The sequence below is a fragment of the Trachypithecus francoisi genome, unplaced genomic scaffold, assembly GCF_009764315.1.
Source record: "Trachypithecus francoisi isolate TF-2019V2 unplaced genomic scaffold, Tfra_2.0 Lachesis_group16, whole genome shotgun sequence".
NCBI lineage: Eukaryota > Metazoa > Chordata > Mammalia > Primates > Cercopithecidae > Trachypithecus > Trachypithecus francoisi.
This window is the reverse complement of record NW_022681461.1, coordinates 91,857,020-91,876,482: the sequence shown is the minus strand read 5'-3', so window position 1 is coordinate 91,876,482 and position 19,463 is coordinate 91,857,020. Positions and strand designations below refer to the sequence as shown.

Genomic DNA, 19,463 nt, shown 5'->3' with positions numbered 1-19,463 from the left:
AGGGCAGGGGGGGGCCATGGAGACAGCGGGGGGCCTAGGGTTCAGTCCCAAGCAAGAAGGAGCCTCGTGGACTTTCTAAGGACTGGTGGGAAGTGTAGCGCAGGGGCCCCTGGCTGCTGGAGGGGCCCGTCCAGGGAGCGGGCCTGGTCCCGGGTGGAGTAAGCTGCACTGCCGTCGGGAGGGCGCTATGGTTTGCTAGGTGGAGGGGCTGGTGAGGACACCACACGTCTGGGGATCCTCGACAGCTTCCTGGAGACTGGAGCCACTGAGGGACTCAGGGAGTTCACAGGGGAGACCCAAGAAGAGCTGGCTAAGCGAGGGGGAGAGGACAAACCCTGGGGTCGCCGGCGTGTGTGAAATGGAAGGAGAGGTGGCGGGGGGACCAGGGGCGTGGGGGAGACCGGGGTAGGCCCTGAGAGTGAGGGAGCGCCCGGGAATCCTGCTGGTCGGCGAGGCCTTGGTGCGGAGCCCCCAAGTGCTCACTGGGGTGGGTTTGGGACCTGGCGGTCCCGGGCGCCCGGGTGGGGGGTGGGGAAGGCAGCCGGCGCCGGAGGGTGGGGCCGGGAGGGAGGAGGAGGGGCAGCGGGGGAGGGGCGGGGGCGGGCGGCCTGCCCGGGGGAGTCGCACTCGGCCGCCGGCGCAGCGAGCGGAGACGGGCCGGGCCGAGGCGACCTGACCCGGACGAGCGGCGCGCGCGGGGCCCAGGCGGGGGGCGGGAGGAAGCGCCGGGCAGCGCCGGCCGCCAGGGCCCAGGAGAAGCGGAGCAGAGAGGAGCGGGGACACGGGCGGGGCCGCCGTAGCTCCGGATGGGACCAGCGCCCGGGCCCGTTAGTCCAAGCAGGAGCTTCGGAAGAAGCCTTCACAGGGAGATTTACCCCTGCCTTCCCCTGCCCTCCGGCCCAGGCCTCGCTTCGCTCCCCGCCTGCCCATGATCCCAGTCCGTCCTTCCGCGGCGCGGGCACCCTCCCACCTTACCCCCTTGGTCCTATGTGTCTTAGCGCCCTCCTGCCCTCCCGGCCCTTTCAGCTGTGAGGTTCCCCCAGGCCGTTTCTTTGTACCACCCGCCCCCCACCCCCATCCCATCCCAGTCCCAGATCCCCTTTTCCTTCTCAGCTTTGGATTCATCAGGCTACTTCACCTCTCACTGTCCCCATCCCGGCCGCAGGACTCCTCGGTGCCTCCCTCCCCCTGCCACCCCGCTCTCAGTCCTCAGTCCTTGCCTTAGGCTGGTAGCCGACTCCTTGCCCGCCCCCCGCCTTCCTCCCATTTCCCTGTCCTCTCCCTGGCCCCCAGCACCTTCTGCATCCCAGCCTACCTAGCCTACTCCTCCTTCTCTTCCTGGCCTTCTTCCCCAGGCTCCAGGCTGGGGGGTGTTCGTGTCTCCCCTGTAGGCCAGAGCAGCCCCAAGTTCTGGGGGCGGTGGGGCTGCTGCTTTATCCCCATGGCGCTGCCATCACTCCTGCTGTTGGTGGCAGCCCTGGCAGGTGGGGTGCGTCCTCCCGGGGCGCGGAACCTGACGCTGGCGGTGGTGCTGCCAGAACACAACCTGAGCTATGCCTGGGCCTGGCCACGGGTGGGACCCGCTGTGGCACTAGCTGTGGAGGCGCTGGGCCGGGCACTGCCCGTGGACCTGCGGTTTGTCAGCTCCGAACTGGAAGGCGCCTGCTCTGAGTACCTGGCACCACTGAGCGCTGTGGACCTCAAGCTGTACCATGACCCCGACCTGCTGTTAGGCCCCGGTTGCGTGTACCCTGCTGCCTCTGTGGCCCGCTTTGCCTCCCATTGGCGCCTTCCCCTGCTGACTGCGGGTGCTGTGGCCTCTGGTTTTTCTGCTAAGAATGACCATTATCGTACCCTGGTTCGCACTGGCCCCTCTGCTCCCAAGCTGGGTGAGTTTGTGGTGACACTACACGGGCACTTCAATTGGACTGCCCGTGCTGCCTTGCTGTACCTGGATGCTCGCACAGATGACCGGCCTCACTACTTCACCATCGAGGGCGTCTTTGAGGCCCTGCAGGGCAGCAACCTCAGTGTGCAGCACCAGGTGTATGCCCGAGAGCCAGGGGGCCCTGAGCAGGCCACCCACTTCATCCGGGCCAACGGGCGCAGTGAGTGTGGCCCGGGCTATTTTAGGGTCAGGGGAGGAGGGTTGCTGTGTCCCTAAAGCTCAGCACTGGGGAACTGTAGATGGAGACAGGCATTGAGCAGCTGTATGTGGTGGTTGGGATCAAGAAGCACACGTGGACAGAGCACCTGTGAGAGGGCCAAGGCTTCATGATGGGAGCTTGTGGACACCCTAGGCAGATGCAAACAAGGCAAAAGAGAGCATGAGGGGTGAAGCTTGTATCAAGGTGGAATGTGAAAATGAGGGGATATTTAGTTTCAGGAGCAATGTATGCACCCTAGAGTAGTGAATGTGATTGATGGCCACTCTGAAATGTGCCCTGTCTGTGATCAGAGCTACCACCCAAACTGGGTGCCAAGACCCCTTGGTGGTGTAAAAATAGTGAGGGCTCCATGAACGGGCTCAAGACTCAGCAGATTTGGGAAAGACAGGTAAAGCTCATACTGAGAAATCTGTGCTGTCAGTGCCTTTGAGCCCAGAGAAGGGCAGGGAAGAGTCAGGGAGTGAGGCAGGTTGGGTGGGGAGCAGCAAGGGAAGCTCTGGGAAAGGGAGGGGCTTGAGAGTGACAGCTCCTCTGGGGTCTGGACAGGCTCTGACTTCTGCCAGATGGTCCATATGGTCCCAGGGTACTTATGGTGGACTCCAAGGGGTGCGGGCTGTGGAGCATCTACTTTGGGGTTGATAGGTTAGGGCACTCTCTTTCTTGCTGAAGAGGGACATCCTAGTGATTCAGAGAGGGGGCTGTGTGGGGGACCTGGATACCTTCTCAGGGTGCTCCTCTGTCATGTACCTGCTCCCAGTTGTGTATATCTGCGGCCCTCTGGAGATGCTGCATGAGATCCTGCTTCAGGCCCAGAGGGAGAATCTGACCAATGGGGATTATGTCTTCTTTTACCTGGATGTCTTTGGGGAGAGTCTCCGTGCAGGCCCCACACGTGCTACAGGCCGGCCCTGGCAGGACAATCGCACCCGGGAACAGGCCCAGGCCCTCAGAGAGGCCTTTCAGGTATCATTTGAGCCAAATCTGAAGGAGGAGGGGGAAGAGGTGCTTCGTTGGAAATTCCCTATCTCTCACAAGACCCCGCAGAAACCCTACAAACCAGGGAGGAATTGTGAGCCACAGGAGTAAAATGAACAGAAGCGTTCTGAGTCTAGTGTCATCCTTTCTTACTTCTCTACTTTTGTGACTCTTAGTGTGCTTGCTGCCAAGACTGACTTTGGCTGCCTCTAAAATCCTAAAACACTGACTTTCCTAAGTGCCAGTAGTAGGCTATATTGTGGGGGAGAAAAGTTCAGGAAAAGATTTGATCCTAACCCTTGGGTGGGCTTCCACTCTTTATGGAGAGGTGAGGCATCGTTCTGGTACAGTTAGACAAAGTTTGAGAAAGGATATGATTATGTGTCCTGGAACAGACACTAAGAACTTTAGTGGCTCAGAGGAGGAAGAGTCAATGTGGGCTGTGTTTAGGGAAGACTTTTATACAGGAAGTGAGACCCTATTGTGACTTTAATGATAGATGTCATATTCACAGTTAGAGTGGGAGAGGAGATCCAGGCATCCTGAGCAAAGAGAAAAAGATAGGAATGGGCGTGTTTGAGAGACCAAGAAGATACTGACTTGACAAGAATGAGGGGTTCACTTAAAGGAGATACAGGAAATAAAGTTGCAAAGCTATAATCAGATTAAGGAGAGCTCTAAGTCTTAATGCACCCTTAGGACTTGAATTTGGGGTCCTTGACTTTTTTTTTTTTTTTTTTTGTGGAGATAAATATACAGTAGTGACAGAATTCAGGATTAGAAGAGAGGGAGACCTGGGGCAGTGAGACCAACTGTAACAGGTTAGAAGGGGGTGAGGTGATATGCTTAAACTAGTGTGATGATAGCAGGAATGGAAAGAAACACATTTCAGATTTCAGAAAATTTGTGGGGAATGTTGGCATGACTCTGTTCATTTCACTCCTGCTCAAAACTTTCAGTGACTTGCCTTTTAGAGAATAAAATCCCGACTCCTTTTTGTGACATTTAAGACCTTCTGCAGTCTGTTCTCAAACCACTTTTTCAGTTTTACCTCCTGGTACCCTCATGCTGAGAACTGCAGCTCACCAGGCCTCTCTGAGTTCCCCCAACCCCAGAGCCTTCCTGCCCCTATGCCTTTATGTTCTTTTTCCTTTTGTCTGGAATGCTCTTCCTTCCCTCATATAAGTGTTTCCCATGTATTTATCCATATCCCTCCTTTTTACCAAGAAGGATTGGAGGTGGCTTATGGGATAACCTTAAGGTCCTTTAAACTCTGGGATTATTTGGTTCTAAGTAGCTGTGTATAAGGGCTGGACCTGGGTGGCCATTCTTCTCCAGTGAGTAAGGTTTTATGTGGCTGTGATTATATATTTGGTTGCGACTGACAAGTGTGTCTGACTGTGAATGACATAGCTGTTTACATGCCTGAGAATGAGTTTGTGACTGTCACACTTGAATATGGGCAGTGGCAGGACAGGTTTTGTTTATGTTATAATGTTTTCCTAAAACAATCTTCTCACATTTGTCTGGGTAATGCTTCCATATTCTTTAAGATTCATACCAGTTATTTTCCCTTCTAGGAAATGATCCCAGAATCCCTAAGTGGGACTGAATTTCCTACTCTTTTGCTTAACTCCATCTATGATAGAACTACCCATATTATTCAGTCAGTGTTTGATTTATTTGAAGGCTGACTCATTTCATTAGTATTGACTGAGCCCCTATCATGTCCAGTCACTGTGCTAGGTACTGATATACAAGGGAGAGCATAACAGACTTAGTTCCTGCCTTTTTGGAGTTTACATTTGGTAGGATGGGCAGGCAGTAAACAAGTAAGCAAATAAATACAAATGTAGAAACATATTGTGATGTGTTACTAAAACATAAAGAGGAAAGGAATAGAGTGCTATGAAGGGAAGAACGAGGGGATTATACCTCAGCTGGTGTGGACTTCAGAAGATCTGTGGCCCTCTCAGGTGGGAGCTCTCCATAACCCTCCTGGTGATATCCTTTTTTTTTTTTTTTTTTTTTTTAGTCGGAGTCTTGCTCTGTCGCCCAGGCTGGAGTGCAGTGGCCGGTTCTCAGCTCACTGCAAGCTCCGCCTCCCGGGTTTACGCCATTCTCCTGCCTCAGCCTCCAAGTAGCTGGGACTACAGGCGCCCGCCTCGTCGCCCGGCTAGTTTTTTGTATTTTTTAGTAGAGACGGGATTTCACCGTGTTAGCCAGGATGGTCTCGATCTCCTGACCTCGTGATCCGCCCGTCTCGGCCTCCCAAAGTGCTGGGATTACAGGCTTGAGCCACCGCACCCGGCCCCTTTTTCTTTTTGAGTCAACACCGTTGCCCAGGTTGGAGTTCAGTGGTATGATCACAGCTGCTCACTGCAGTCTTGACCTTCCAGCCTGAAGCAATCCTCCCACCTCAGCCTCCTGAGTTGCTGGGACTACAGGCATATGCCACCACACCCCTCTAATTTTTTATTTTTTGTGGAGATGGGGTCTTGTCATATTGCCCAGGCTGGTCTCAAATTCCTGGGCTCAAATGATCTTCTTGCCTTGGCCTCTCAAAGTGCTGGGATTACAGGCATGAGCCACTGTGCCTTGCTGGCTGTATTCTATTTGTGGAAGAAAAGTCTCGCTTTCTTCTGTGAGAATTATTGGCCAGCCAAGGGTCCCCAGCATTAAGGGTAGGGAGAGGAGGGATCTAGTCATCCAATAATCAGTTATATCAGTTAACTCTCAGTTCTCCCCCTCACTGTGGGCATTATTCAGACAGAAATAAAGAGGGAGCCTTTGCTGCAACACAAGCGAAGGGAACTAGGCAGCCAGGAATATGCTGACGGGAAGGTCAAGGCTTTGGGTAGGTGGGGCTGAGGGGTGATGAGGTGCCCTGCCTCTCCCCCTCACCTTCCAGTGTGGAAGCAGGGGAGGGGCTGAGGGAAGTCGGGCAGTTAGCTCCAGCCAAGCAAGGATGAAAGAGCACAGAGACCTTCTCCCAGAGACACTGGCCCTCTGAGGTCCCAGACCAGGCCAGCCTGGAAAAGGTGGCAATAGAGGAAAGGAGGCCTTGACACAGATGCCCACAGCTTTTCCAGGAGGGTATCATGCTCAAGGAAAGGCCCTAGCTCATGCTGTATTGATACTGGCTACTGAGGAGAGAGCTCTGAAATCAAGTATGTTGATATGATTTTTCTGTCCCATTTAGATCTAGCTGCTCCAGGGCAGGGATCATGCTTATCTTCATATTCCATATGTGTAGTATGTAGTAGGTGTTTAACACATATTTGCTGAATTGAATTAGGTGTGTGTTGGGGAGAGGGGGATAGGGATTCATCTAGACAGGAGTAGATAATGTAAACTAGGTGATCAACCAGGATAGGGAAGAAAAGATTGAGTGGAACTAAATAAGCAATGACCAGGCTCTGAGGATCCAGAGGCCCAGGCTGGTCAATGGAGGACTGCAGGGTTAGAAACCCAGGCATGGGTCACAACCTACATGACCAGCATGAGATTGGGTTACATGCAGGGAGCACCAGTGGCAAGAATGGAAGAGAGCACTAAACCAAGGGCTTGGAGATCACTCGTCTTGTCAGGCCACTGTTGACCACCCTCCTGCTGTGGCCAGGGCAGGTCTCAGTGGGCGAGTCCGCAGGTAGAGGAAATGTGCCTCCTGATGGTGCACATTTCCTAGGTGTGTTGCTGGCACCCACCCACCACTGCACCCATTTGTGGTGGCCTTTGCTTGTTTTTTCCACCTGGGATCCACTGTGAAATGGAACACAATTATCCTAAACAATCTAAACAATCTCAAGCACCTGAGCAAACCCAGAAACTGTTTGAGGTTGGGTTTTTTTGGTTTGTTTTTTCATTTTTGTCTTTTGGTACTACAACTATAACTAGTAACAGCAAAAACAGTTCTAGCATAGCAGTTTAGGGGGACCATGGGGTCAAAACTATTTAAAAATAATACTAAGATCTTATCTGCCTGTCATGCTTGTTCTTTTGTGATTGTGTAGTGAAGTTTTCCAGAAGTTACATGGCATGATGATGTCATCACTTGGACAGCTGTAGAAGGTGTACTTGTGTGTTCTTGCATTTTCAAAATTTATCAGTTTTAATTTCTAAGATGGTGGTCAATATTGATAGATATGGTCCACATAAATAAACTTTATTTGGGGGTCCTTAATAATTTTTAAGAGCACAAAGTGATTATGAGACCAAAAAGTTTGATAACTGCTAGCCTAGCAAACCAGCCAACCTAGAGAATTGTGTTAAAAATATGTTAAAAACTTTTCATCGGCCTTTATTGAAATATAAATTGTGTTGAACTGATCTTTTCTCGCTCTTTTCCTGACTTTTTTTTTTTTTTTTTTTGATATGGACTCTCGCTGCCGCCCGGCTGGAGTGCAGTGGCGTGATCTTGGCTCACTGCAAGCTCTGCCTCCTGGGTTCACACCATTCTCCTGCCTCAGTCTCCCGAGTAGCTGGAACTACAGGCGCCTGCCACCATGCCCAGCTAATTTTTTGTATTTTTAGTAGAGACGGGGGTTTCACCATGTTAGCCAGGATGATCTCGATCTCCTGACCTCGTGATCTGCCCACCTTGGCCTCCCAAAGTGCTGGAATTACAGGCGTGAGCCACCACACCCTGCCTTTTCCTGACATTTTATATTGCTTGTCAAAAATATTCTACTTCTTTCTTTAATTCTTGGAACAGGTGCTACTGAATGAACTGTTTCAACCCTTTCCTCAGTTCCCTTGTCTTTTTTTTTTTTTTTGAGACGGAGTTTCGCTTTTGTTGCCCAGGCTGGAGTGTAATGGCATGATCTCGACTCACCACAACCTCCGCCCCTCAGGTTCAAGTGATTCTCCTGCCTCAACCTCCCGAGTAACTGGGATTACAGGCATGTGCCACCACGCCCAGCTAATTTTTGTATTTTTAGTAGAGACGGAGTTTCTCCATGTTGGTCAGGCTGTTCTCGAACTCCCGACCTGAGGTGATCTGCCCGCCTCAGCCTCCTAAAGTGCTGGGATTTCAGGCATGAGCCACTGCGCCCGGCTTCCCTTGTCTTTTTAAAAAAATTTTACCTGAGACTGGGAGAATATTAGAAGTGTGTAATCAGGCAGCCAAATGCTCTAGTAAGAATAATGATATCTTGGCCGGGCGCGGTGGCTCAAGCCTGTAATCCCAGCACTTTGGGAGGCCGAGACAGGCGGATCACGAGGTCAGGAAATCAAGACCATCCTGGCTAACACGGTAAAACCCCGTCTCTACTAAAAATACAAAAAACTAGCTGGGCGAGGTGGCGGGCGCCTGTAGTCCCAGCTACTAGGGAGGCTGAGGCAGGAGAATGGCGTGAACCCGGGAGGCGGAGCTTGCAGTGAGCTGAGATCCGGCCACTGCACCCCAGCCTGGGCGAGAGAGCAATACTTCGTCTCAAAAAAAAAAAAAAAAGAATAATGATATCTTGAGGCAAGCTGCAGTCTAATGTAATGAATGCATATTAGAAATCGACTGGCCGGGCGTGGTGGCTCAAGCCTGTAATCCCAGCACTTTGGGAGGCCGAGACGGGCGGATCACGAGGTCAGGAGATCGAGACCATCCTGGCTTACACGGTGAAACCCCGTCTCTACTAAAAATACAAAAACTAGCCGGGCGAGGTGGCGGGTGCCTGTAGTCCCAGCTACTCGGGAGGCTGAGGCAGGAGAATGGCGTAAACCCGGGAGGCGGAGCTTGCAGTGAGCTGAGATCCGGCCACTGCACTCCAGTCCGGGCAACAGAGCGAGACTCCGCCTCAAAAAAAAAAAAAAAAAAAAAAGAAAGAAATCTACTTTATTATTTCCTATCTGAAATGAATTGATACATAATAGGCCATATGTGATGTGTCTAGTGCAGCGTATCTCTATGGTCCACGTGTACTTTCTACGACAAGAATAAACAAACCTGAGAGAAATGACCAGATTTTAAATTATCATTTCACAAAGTCACGTATCACAAAATATATTGAACTGAAGTCTTTCCTTGAAGTTGTGATGCCAGTTTCCTGTTGGAGCAGAGATTGGTCTCAGTGACTATGTGGACTGAGGCAGGGCCTGAGGCTGGGAGGTCCAGCAGCTCAGGCAGGAGAAACGTGTGAGACTAATGGGAGCCAAGCAGGCACTTCGGTGAGAGACAGAGATGCTGACTCATGCACCAGTGAGATGTGTGCATGGCTGAGATCACACGTGTCATTTGCTTACCTGTGAAATGTGTGTGGGCATGTGACTGTGACATATCTGTTACTCAGTGAGCAGGACAGTGCTGTTTGTGGTAGGTGGTCCACACGTTAAATGGATGAGCACACAGCTTTTCACAGGTGGAATAACTGTCTCAAAGGATTTCCCTCTTAATTCACTGGGCAGAGACACTGTGTTCAAGTGGCCCAAATGACAATGTCAGTATTTTACTGATGACATTAACAGTGATTAACACCTCAGAGAGGAGCTGTTGGTGGGTGTTGTCCTTGGTCATGAGCAGATACCCAGAAAGCATGGGACAGAGGAGCAATGTGAGCTGTGGTGGCCTGGCGGGAACCTGGATGCTGGAAGGGAGCTCTGGAAGATGTTGGGCTGGGCTTTGGGGATGGGGTTGACTATTATTTTCCAGTTTCCACCTTCCCAGAACCAGTCCTATCTACCTTTCAGGAGGAGTGCCACTCCCTCTTCCCAGATGTATGAAACACAACACACACACACACACACACACACACACAGAGGTTAGTAACCCTTTCAAAGCCTTCTAACACACCCGTGTATATTTTATATTGTGTATATTTTACCAAGTTTCCCTGTCCTGCATCTTCTCTTCCCCTAATGCCTATCTTGAATCCTGTTCACTCTTCCCCATATGCTGCTGGTACAGACTGTATTGGTGATCACATACCGAGAACCCCCAAATCCTGAGTATCAGGAATTCCAGAATCGTCTGCTGATAAGAGCCCGGGAAGACTTTGGTGTGGAGCTGGGCCCTTCCCTGGTAAGTAGATCTCTCCCTTCCTGAGAGTCAGGCCAGGTTTTGGGGAAGGGCTTCTCTCCCAAACTCAGCATCAAGTCTTGGCTGTGGAGCAAGCCCAACTTTGGGGGGTATCCACTTCCATCCAGGATTTTTCCTTCTGCTCTAGGGAGTAGTTAGGAAGGGATGGCACTTTAGGAATGAAAGGAGGGAAGAAAGCAAACCAGTAGAGAGACTAGGTAGAAGGGAGACCCCAGAGAGTGGGGAAGGGGCCTTGCAGGACATTTGGAGAGTACTGCTGAAGTTGCCACCCCCAGATGAACCTCATCGCTGGCTGCTTCTATGATGGGATCCTGCTATACGCTGAAGTCCTGAATGAGACAATACAGGAAGGAGGCACCCGGGAGGATGGACTTCGAATTGTGGAGAAGATGCAGGGACGAAGATACCATGGTAATGAAGAGGGGTTGATGGGGGTGTGAGGGCTGATGTCAGGAATAGAGTGGGCTGAAGAAGAAACAGATGTCAGGGTCACCGCAGCTTTAGTGGGGGTTAGTGAATGTGGCAGAGGTGCCCACACCTCAAGATCAGGGAGGGGCAGACTCTGAGGGAGCCGTAGGCGTGGGTGAGTGGGAGAGGAGCCCAGGGTAGAACTCACAGTAAGGACACTCTTTTCTATCTTAGGTGTAACTGGACTGGTTGTCATGGACAAGAACAATGACCGGGAGACTGACTTTGTCCTGTGGGCCATGGGAGACCTGGATTCTGGGGACTTTCAGGTGATGGGGGAGGAGGCAGGGAAGAGAGTGTGGCCTTGCAAAATCCAGCTTTCAAGGGTTCAGTGGGGGCAGAACCAAAAGTACTAGAGGAGGGACTTGTTTTATCTGCTGGTGCTGCATCCTGGCTGGGTGGTAGGCTGGGGAGAAAAGCAGCAAAGCAGCTGGGGTCTGGGGAGGAGGCTGGTGGGAGTAGGCCTGTGGGCCCAGCTTTTTGCTTCCTTACAGCCTGCAGCCCACTACTCGGGAGCTGAGAAGCAGATTTGGTGGACGGGACGGCCTATTCCCTGGGTGAAGGGGGCTCCTCCCTCGGACAATCCCCCCTGTGCCTTTGACTTGGACGACCCATCCTGTGATAAAAGTGGGTGTGTGCAGGGACTGGGAGCAGCCTTCCTCCCTTTGCTTTCCATTCGTGGTCTCCACCCTTACTGACCCTCCACTCTTAACTGTGCTTCTGCCTTTACGTCTGCATCCCTCCCTCATTTCTTCCTACTCCCAAGGAATCTGTCTATGTACCTATGCACCCCATTCTCCATTCTGCCAAGTCCACACACAGTCTTCCTCAGGGTCTCTATCTCCCCTTCAGCTCCACTTTCAACTCTGGCAATTGTGGCTCTGGGCACAGGAATCACCTTCATCATGTTTGGTGTTTCCAGCTTCCTAATTTTCCGGTGAGTTCTGTGTTTCCCGCTGACCTACTCCCTACCCCCACTGCCACGCAGCCTCTGGCTGAAGCCAGGTGGTCCCTATAATGTGGGATAGGGTAGCAGGTTTAATTTGCTGGTTGTTTCTTAGGTCCAACAGTGTCTTCCTCTCTAGCCTTTCTCTTTAGTTGTCTTTTAGCCTACGTGTTTGTTCCACTTTTGGTTCTAGACTGGATATACTAACTAGTGTTTTTCAGTGGGGTTCAGATCAAAGGTAAATTTTCCATGGGTCTTCTTTTAGGAAAGAACTTTCACCCCCAATCTCTGTGTTTGTTAGTGAGCATAGGGCATGTGCCAGATATGCCGAGAATGCAGCCTTATCTTCCAGCCCTGTCTCTTAAGTGTAACAGTTGCAGCTTCAGGAGCTGCAGGGAAGCCCCTGCAACCCTGCTGTTGGCTTGGGGGTGGCAGGATTTGGCTTGCCGGTCAACTGAGGTGTGCAGTCCTTACAGAAAGCTGATGCTGGAGAAGGAGCTGGCGAGCATGTTGTGGCGCATTCGCTGGGAAGAACTGCAGTTTGGCAACTCAGAGCGTTATCACAAAGGTGCAGGCAGTCGCCTCACATTGTCGCTGGTGAGCCCTTGTCTCAGCTGTCCCTCTGCCTCCCTCTGAGTTCCTGTCCCTTCTTACCCTGGATCTCTCCCAGCACATTGGCTTGTAATGATAGCCCCTGCACTACCACCATCATCTAATGTTCCTTTCATCCTTCCGCCTCCATGTTGCCCTTGGCCCCAGCGGGGATCCAGTTACGGCTCGCTCATGACAGCCCATGGGAAATACCAGATCTTTGCCAACACCGGTCACTTCAAGGTGAACAGTCATCTGCTTGTTCTGGTCCTCACCATTTCATCTTGTCTCATCCCCATCTGCCACCTCTGCCCCTGCACCTCTGCCCCTCATACCCCCCTCTCTGTGCCCAGCTGAGCTCCTGGATGCTTCCACTGCTCTCTAGCATTTCCTTGCACCCAGAACTTCTGATATTCATTTTCCTTTCCCCTTTCACTCCCACCATCAGGGAAATGTTGTCGCCATCAAACACGTGAATAAGAAGCGCATTGAGCTGACCCGGCAGGTTCTGTTCGAACTCAAACATGTATGTAACGGAGGATGGGTTGAGGGTGAGGGGTAAACAGAGATGGGGAAGAGGAGTGGGGAAAACTACAAAATAGTAAAATTGGCTAGACGGGCAAGGGGTTGATTTATAAATGATTTTAAAATTGTAGATACAACTAAGAGAAAGGTCCTCGTATGTAGTGGTAAGTTTCTGTATCTAATTTTTAACTCTTCCAATTTTCTTATCCTTCCCATTGTTTTTTTTCTGCAGATGAGAGATGTTCAGTTCAACCACCTCACTCGCTTCATTGGCGCCTGCATAGACCCTCCCAACATTTGCATTGTCACTGAATATTGTCCTCGTGGGAGTTTACAGGTGAGAGATAGGTGTAGGAGATTATGGCAGGGGTGGGGAGGGTAGACCCAAAGTTATACTGACTCTATGTCAGGTGACAGCTAGTGGGACCAGGACAGACAATCTATTCCATGTCACTTACCAGGATATTCTAGAAAATGACAGCATCAACTTGGACTGGATGTTTCGTTATTCACTCATTAATGACCTTGTTAAGGTGAGTCTTCCCCACTCCTTAAAAGTTCATCCACTTTAAATCACTTCCACTGTTCTTTGATTGTGGTTTTTCTCCTTCTAGTCCTCTGAAAGTCCTGTTCTCTCATCTCCCCTTATTCCCATGGGGGGGTAATAATGGGTAAACAAGAAGTCTGGGACTCATAACTGGGAGAGTGAGTTTTACCTGCCACAAGGAGTCCTGTGCCTGTAGAGAGTTTCTGTCTTTCTGTCTTAAATATCTCAGGTCTCTTTCCATCATCTCTTTTACCTCCAAAAGCTCATAAAATGAGTAGGGTCTCTGAACATATTTATCTCCTATATTTCCTCTCATTATTTTACTCTCTGACCAATGTTTGGCATGTCTACCCTTTTGTTCAGAAAACTGAAATTTAAAAAAGGAACTTTTACTTGTAGAACTAAGAGAAACCAAGGAAGATTGTACTAAAAACCTTTGGTACTCTTCTGTTATACTAGGTTTCAGCTACGTTCAAATGACTCAGAGGCTCATGGGTTTGTGGAACATAAAACAGAATCTTGCAGGAGTTGGACAGGTTTTCTGAAATAAGTCTCATAGCCAGTGAGCATCCCAGTGGATCACCCCATGCTGTATTTGAAGCTAGCTTTGGTTTTCTGCTAAATTCTCATGAAATTATTTAAAAAGTATTTTTTTGTGTGTAAAAATCTGCTATCAAGTGAGAGATAAAATATTAGTAAAGCCAATGTCATGCTCATCTAGAGGTGTGATGATAAATATAAGAAAAACATGACTCTTGAGAGAATAGTGATTTGGTGGAAAAGTGATTTACAACAAAGCCAGAAGCCCAATCCTGTGATTTTTGAAGGCACCCTTTGCACAGTTTCCACACAAGTAAATTCACAACTTCAGAGATTCCTAAAAGTTTTGTTGATACCAAAAGAAATAAAAAGGAAGAGTTCATAGAGATTAGAGATTAGACATTAGAGTTATGAATTAAGTCCAGAGCTAAACATTTAGACAGAAATGTTTTTCATTAGCATATAGAACCTTGTATCCTCTTTCTGTCTCACCTGAACTGACTTGGGTGGCTCCTAGGGTTTCATTTTTGGGGAGCATCATTAAGACATTTTTTTCTTTTTCTTTTTTTCTGAGACTGGGTCTTATTCTGTCGCCCAGGCTAGAGTGTAGTGGCTAGATCACTGCTCACTGCAGCCTCGACCTCCTGAGCTCAAGTGATTCTCCCACCTTAGCCTCCTGAGTAGCTGGAACCACAGCGTGTGCTGCCGTGCCCAGCTCAGTTTTGTATTTTTGGTAGAGATGGGGTTTCGCCATGTTGCCCAGGCTCATCTTGAACTGCTGGGCTCAAGTAATCTGCCAGCCTTGGCCTCCCAAAGTGCTGGGATTACAGGCATGAGCCACTGATCCCGGCCTTTAAGGCCATCTTTCAGCTCTTCAGAGGCAAATGTTCTTCCCTCTCTGGACCCACGGAGCCAGCAGTTTTAGGCTTCTGCACTGGCTTAGCAGATTTTGTCCATTTTCCGGGTTTTTCTGTTTTATGATGTTCTGCACTTTCTCTCTGATCCAGCATTCCCTCTAGTAGATCTTATTCCTCCTTTACCCTGACTTGCCCACCTACACATGGTATGGTTATGCATTAAAGTTTACAACTGGTCTTCCTTGGTGTATCCAGGTACTCTTGATACCTAGGTCTCAAGTCATGTCTTTCTAATTAGTAGCCAGGTATCTGAGGCCACCATGGGTGTCATATCATTTTGGTCTTTACCCAAGTTCTGTTTTCTTCACTAATCAGAAGATTGACTGCCCTTTCCAGGGTAGTCGTTGGTAGCTCCACTTATCCATCTTTTTAAGTATTTTCCCTGTCCCTGGTGGCTGGGTGCCTGTGTCCTGCTTATGATACCAGGAAGAGATGACTCTTCTGTTCTTCCTGCTTCCTTGAGTGGAAGCTGCAAAGGATGCCTTCCAAAATCAGCTTCTTATTTTTGTGGACCTAAGATCTGTAGACAGCTAGCCAGCGCCCATCTCATGGAAAGAGGGTATTCTAAGCCAGATATGATCCAGTCCCATGACTTGATCTGTATCCTGCAGGGCATGGCCTTTCTCCACAACAGCATTATTTCATCGCATGGGAGTCTCAAGTCCTCCAACTGTGTGGTGGATAGTCGTTTTGTGCTCAAAATCACAGACTATGGCCTGGCCAGCTTCCGATCAACTGCTGAACCTGATGACAGCCATGCCCTCTATGCCAGTGAGGCCCACCCCCACAACCCACTTTATATATTGCTGCTCTTTCCACCTAGGGATGGTGGGAGAGGGAGGTGTAGTGACAGTAATATAGGGATGAGCCCAGGTGGGCTTGGGGGTACCCCATTTTGGGGGACCTGGCCAGCCTGTTTCCTCTTTTCAGAGAAGCTGTGGACTGCCCCAGAACTGCTCAGTGGGAACCCCTTGCCAACCACAGGCATGCAGAAGGCTGATGTCTATAGCTTTGGGATCATCCTGCAGGAGATAGCACTTCGCAGTGGTCCTTTCTACTTGGAGGGCCTGGACCTCAGCCCCAAAGGTAAGAGTCAATCCACTACCCACAGCCTCTTCTTCCTGGGGGAACTCAGTTCCTCATCCAAACCTTTGATCACCCTCAGAGATTGTCCAGAAGGTACGAAATGGTCAGCGGCCATATTTCCGACCAAGCATTGACCGGACCCAACTGAATGAAGAGCTAGTTTTGCTGATGGAACGATGTTGGGCTCAGGACCCAGCTGAGCGGCCAGACTTTGGACAGATTAAGGGCTTCATTCGACGCTTTAACAAGTGAGAGGGCATTATGGGGCAGGGGCTTCCCAGGGATAGAAGCCTCATTAGTCCTAGTGCATGAAGTGGGGCAGGTGGGACCCTGAGGGTGGGTTGGATAGGAAGTCCTAGGAGTCTTCAGAATCTTAGAGCAAGTGCCATAATCTGGCCTCCCCACAGGGAGGGTGGCACCAGCATATTGGACAATCTCCTGCTGCGCATGGAACAGTATGCCAATAACCTGGAGAAGCTGGTGGAGGAACGCACACAGGCCTATCTGGAGGAAAAACGCAAGGCTGAGGCTCTGCTCTACCAAATTCTACCCCAGTGAGACTTTGTCCCCCTTCCTGAATTTTCCTTTGGGATTCTGCTTTGTTGGGCTCTGCCTCATCAGGCACCTGAGAACTCGCCTCCCAACCCTCAGAATGCTGCTGGCCACAGGGAGTCCCCCTGGCTATAGATTTTTTGCTGTCATTCTGTCTTTGCATCAGCTGTGCTGCCTTCTTACTGGCTTCCCATCCCTTCTTACAACACTGCTCTACCATGCCCTTGCTTCAGCAAGTGTTTGTAAAACAGTCCCAACTTGAGACAGCTCCCATGCACAGGGATCCCCTCAAAAGCCCCCGCCACTTGTGCACCTTACCTTGCATTAGACTGTAATGTCTTCCCAGCCACTTTCCTCCCTCCCACTTGCAAAGCCCAGCTTTCTTGTTTCAGCTCATATCTGCTGCAGCCACATGCACCTTCCCTCTCTCTTCTGCTCCTACTCTCTTGGAGTTTGGCTCACACAGCACCCTTGCTTCCTAGTTCAGTGGCAGAGCAGTTAAAACGGGGAGAGACTGTACAGGCTGAGGCCTTTGACAGTGTTACCATCTACTTCAGTGACATTGTTGGCTTCACAGCATTGTCAGCAGAGAGCACCCCCATGCAGGTGAGAGCCATGGGTGAGAGGTGGCGGGTGGGGTCGGGTGGGTAGGGACCTGGGGAAGCCTCATTGATAACAGGGAAGATGAGTTTGTTCTAGAGTTCCTACATCTTGTGATGGCTCGTGGGTTAAGAATTCTTAGAAAGTTGGGTACAAGTTTCAGGGCCTCTGCTTTTCTATCCCTTTTAGGTAGTGACACTTCTTAATGACCTGTATACCTGCTTTGATGCCATAATTGACAACTTTGATGTCTACAAGGTGAGAGCTGGGGTGGCTCTTCAATAGAAGACTCTTTAATAGAGACCCCCTTTGAAAGCCAGTCTCCCTGAACCCCACACACCTTACCCACCCCATGATCAGCTTTCCCTCCAGGGGTCCCAGCATCCTGGTGCTGGAGTGTACTTTGTAAACAGATGTAGCTCCAGCACTGTCATTGTACACTCCAGTCAAATTTCTTGTGAATCCTTTGGCTTCCCTAATCAGAACCATCATGAGATTTAGCTCCTATCTCCCTGGAGTATAAATACAGCCTATCCAACATTTCTCTCCAGTCTTCTCCAGACATGGAAGAATCATATAGGATGTGGGTTGAGACTGATTTAGTGGGGTGAGGGAAAATATATTTTAAAAAGCAAAACTTTTTGTTGAAGTCATTGAGTTGGATTTATTGTCCTTGGAAGTAAAAATCATCTGAATTTGAATATTGGCTTGTTACTAACTGTGTGGCCTTACAGGTAAGTAACAGAATCTCCCTGAGCCTCAGTTGTTTTATCTGTAAGATGGGAATAATAGATTTGTTGTATGGAAAGTGCCTAACATTGTTTGGCATGTGGCAGAACAATGACATTCATTCTCTTACATACCTTTGGTACAATTACCAACATCAAATGCCTGCTTTCCTCCTCTCTGACAGTTTGGGCTGTCTGGTCATTTCATTGGGCCTGCTTTACCTCCTCGCCAGCCTCTGTTCTCTTGAGTTTAGCCTGTTTTCTTGCTTCCCATTTCCTGATGGCAGAGCCTATTTGTTCATGTCCTGCTGCAGACAGGGTGTTCATTCATTCAGCAAATGTTTACTGAGTATTCACCAGGTGCTGGGTGGAGAAAGAGGACTTAAAGATTCCCTTGACATCTCGTCTCCCCTAGACTCTCAGGACCATGGCACTTATTTTCTAGTCAATATTCTGGCCTCCAGGATGTCAGGATGATTAATCATGGTGTCCAGCTTGTCTCCCTCTACTCTTTCTCATTCCCATGGATACAAATAGAGGTGACCTTTTAATCCCCCTCTCAATCAGGTGGAGACGATTGGGGATGCTTACATGGTGGTATCTGGCCTCCCAGGCCGAAATGGTCAACGGCATGCACCAGAAATTGCTCGTATGGCCCTAGCATTACTAGATGCAGTTTCTTCCTTTCGCATCCGCCACCGACCCCATGACCAGCTGAGGCTACGCATAGGGGTCCATACTGGTAAGGCTGACTCTCACTTCAGCCCTAGTCTCCACCTTTCCCAGACTCTCCCAACCTGTTTCTTCTCATAGGGCCAGTCTGTGCTGGGGTTGTTGGCCTGAAGATGCCCCGTTATTGTCTTTTTGGAGACACAGTGAACACTGCTTCTCGAATGGAGTCTAATGGTCAAGGTAAGACACTAGCCCTCAACCCCACTGTTGGCCTCAATTTATCTTGCCATTTTCTTCTTTTCATAGTTCCTCCAATCTCTTAATCTGAGAGACCATAGTTCCTTAGTGTTGCATCCTTGGGCATATTTTGGTTCTAATAGATATGCATTGAGAGGTCTGGGAGCTTCCCTGGAATGGTTGGTTGGGCACGGTGCTATACAGTATCACCAATTCTTTGCCTTTTCTTTTATTCCTCTTTCCACCATCCTCCCTATCCCACCCACCCCAGCGCTGAAGATCCATGTCTCCTCTACCACCAAGGATGCCCTAGATGAGCTAGGATGCTTCCAGCTAGAGCTACGGGGGGATGTGGAAATGAAGGTGATGGCACGCCATGGGGAGGGAGGCATGGGAAAGGGGGGTGAAAGTGATTATGGGAATCATGGGGAAAGAGAGGGAGATAAAGGGACTAACGCTGAAGCATCTGAATCATGTCCACTCTCCCACTTCCAGGGAAAAGGAAAGATGCGAACATACTGGCTCTTAGGAGAGCGGAAAGGACCTCCTGGACTCCTGTAAACCCCCATTCTTCCCAAGTCAGACAGTCTCCTGCTGCTGGTACCTGGGTGGGCAGTGGCCACCATGTCTGCACACACCAGAAATGGACATTCTCATATGTAATGGAAAACAGCCACAAAAAAACCTACCTTATATGGAAGTTGTAGCCCTCTGCAGCTCAGCCCTGTACATATACCTGTCCCACTCTGGCTTGGTCCCCTTCCTCCCTACTTTCTGTAAATATCTGTATCTAAACCAGAATATTTTGGTCAAATATAAAACAATAATAAAAAAAGTTCTGATGTCATAGTGTGGGATGGGGCAATCCCAAGGAAAGGTTG

General features: G+C 49.9%; 1 protein-coding gene across 2 annotated transcripts; it reads left to right on the top strand.

The window, feature by feature from the left end:
• Positions 1 to 560: 560 nt before the first annotated feature.
• On the top strand, positions 561 to 19,429 carry NPR2 (natriuretic peptide receptor 2). 2 transcript variants are annotated; one of them, XM_033238133.1, is made up of 22 exons: positions 617 to 2,108; positions 2,926 to 3,131; positions 10,042 to 10,155; positions 10,449 to 10,584; positions 10,816 to 10,910; positions 11,136 to 11,268; positions 11,494 to 11,578; positions 12,064 to 12,184; positions 12,347 to 12,421; positions 12,627 to 12,704; positions 12,936 to 13,040; positions 13,165 to 13,236; positions 15,319 to 15,478; positions 15,638 to 15,793; positions 15,873 to 16,041; positions 16,201 to 16,347; positions 16,828 to 16,951; positions 17,135 to 17,203; positions 18,241 to 18,415; positions 18,487 to 18,585; positions 18,854 to 18,945; positions 19,078 to 19,429. In XM_033238133.1, exons 1-22 carry the CDS (start codon positions 1,442 to 1,444, stop codon positions 19,141 to 19,143), a joined length of 3,144 nt encoding a protein of 1,047 aa, XP_033094024.1. In that variant the 5' UTR covers positions 617 to 1,441; the 3' UTR covers positions 19,144 to 19,429. The 2 variants fall into 2 exon arrangements, with proteins under 2 accessions (XP_033094025.1, XP_033094024.1); XM_033238134.1 differs by lacking the exon at positions 12,347 to 12,421 and having other exon boundaries at positions 561 to 2,108; positions 19,078 to 19,417.
• Positions 19,430 to 19,463: the final 34 nt, after the last annotated feature.

Bases quoted from the DNA above. Each gene is read 5' to 3' on its own strand.
- NPR2 (XM_033238133.1), top strand. From the start codon at position 1,442: ATGGCGCTGCCATCACTCCTGCTGTTGGTGGCAGCCCTGGCAGGTGGG. The intron at 12,185-12,346 runs GTGAGCCCTTGT...CCTTGGCCCCAG, and splicing joins GTCGCCTCACATTGTCGCTG to CGGGGATCCAGTTACGGCTC. The intron at 12,705-12,935 runs GTATGTAACGGA...TTTTTTCTGCAG, and splicing joins TTCTGTTCGAACTCAAACAT to ATGAGAGATGTTCAGTTCAA.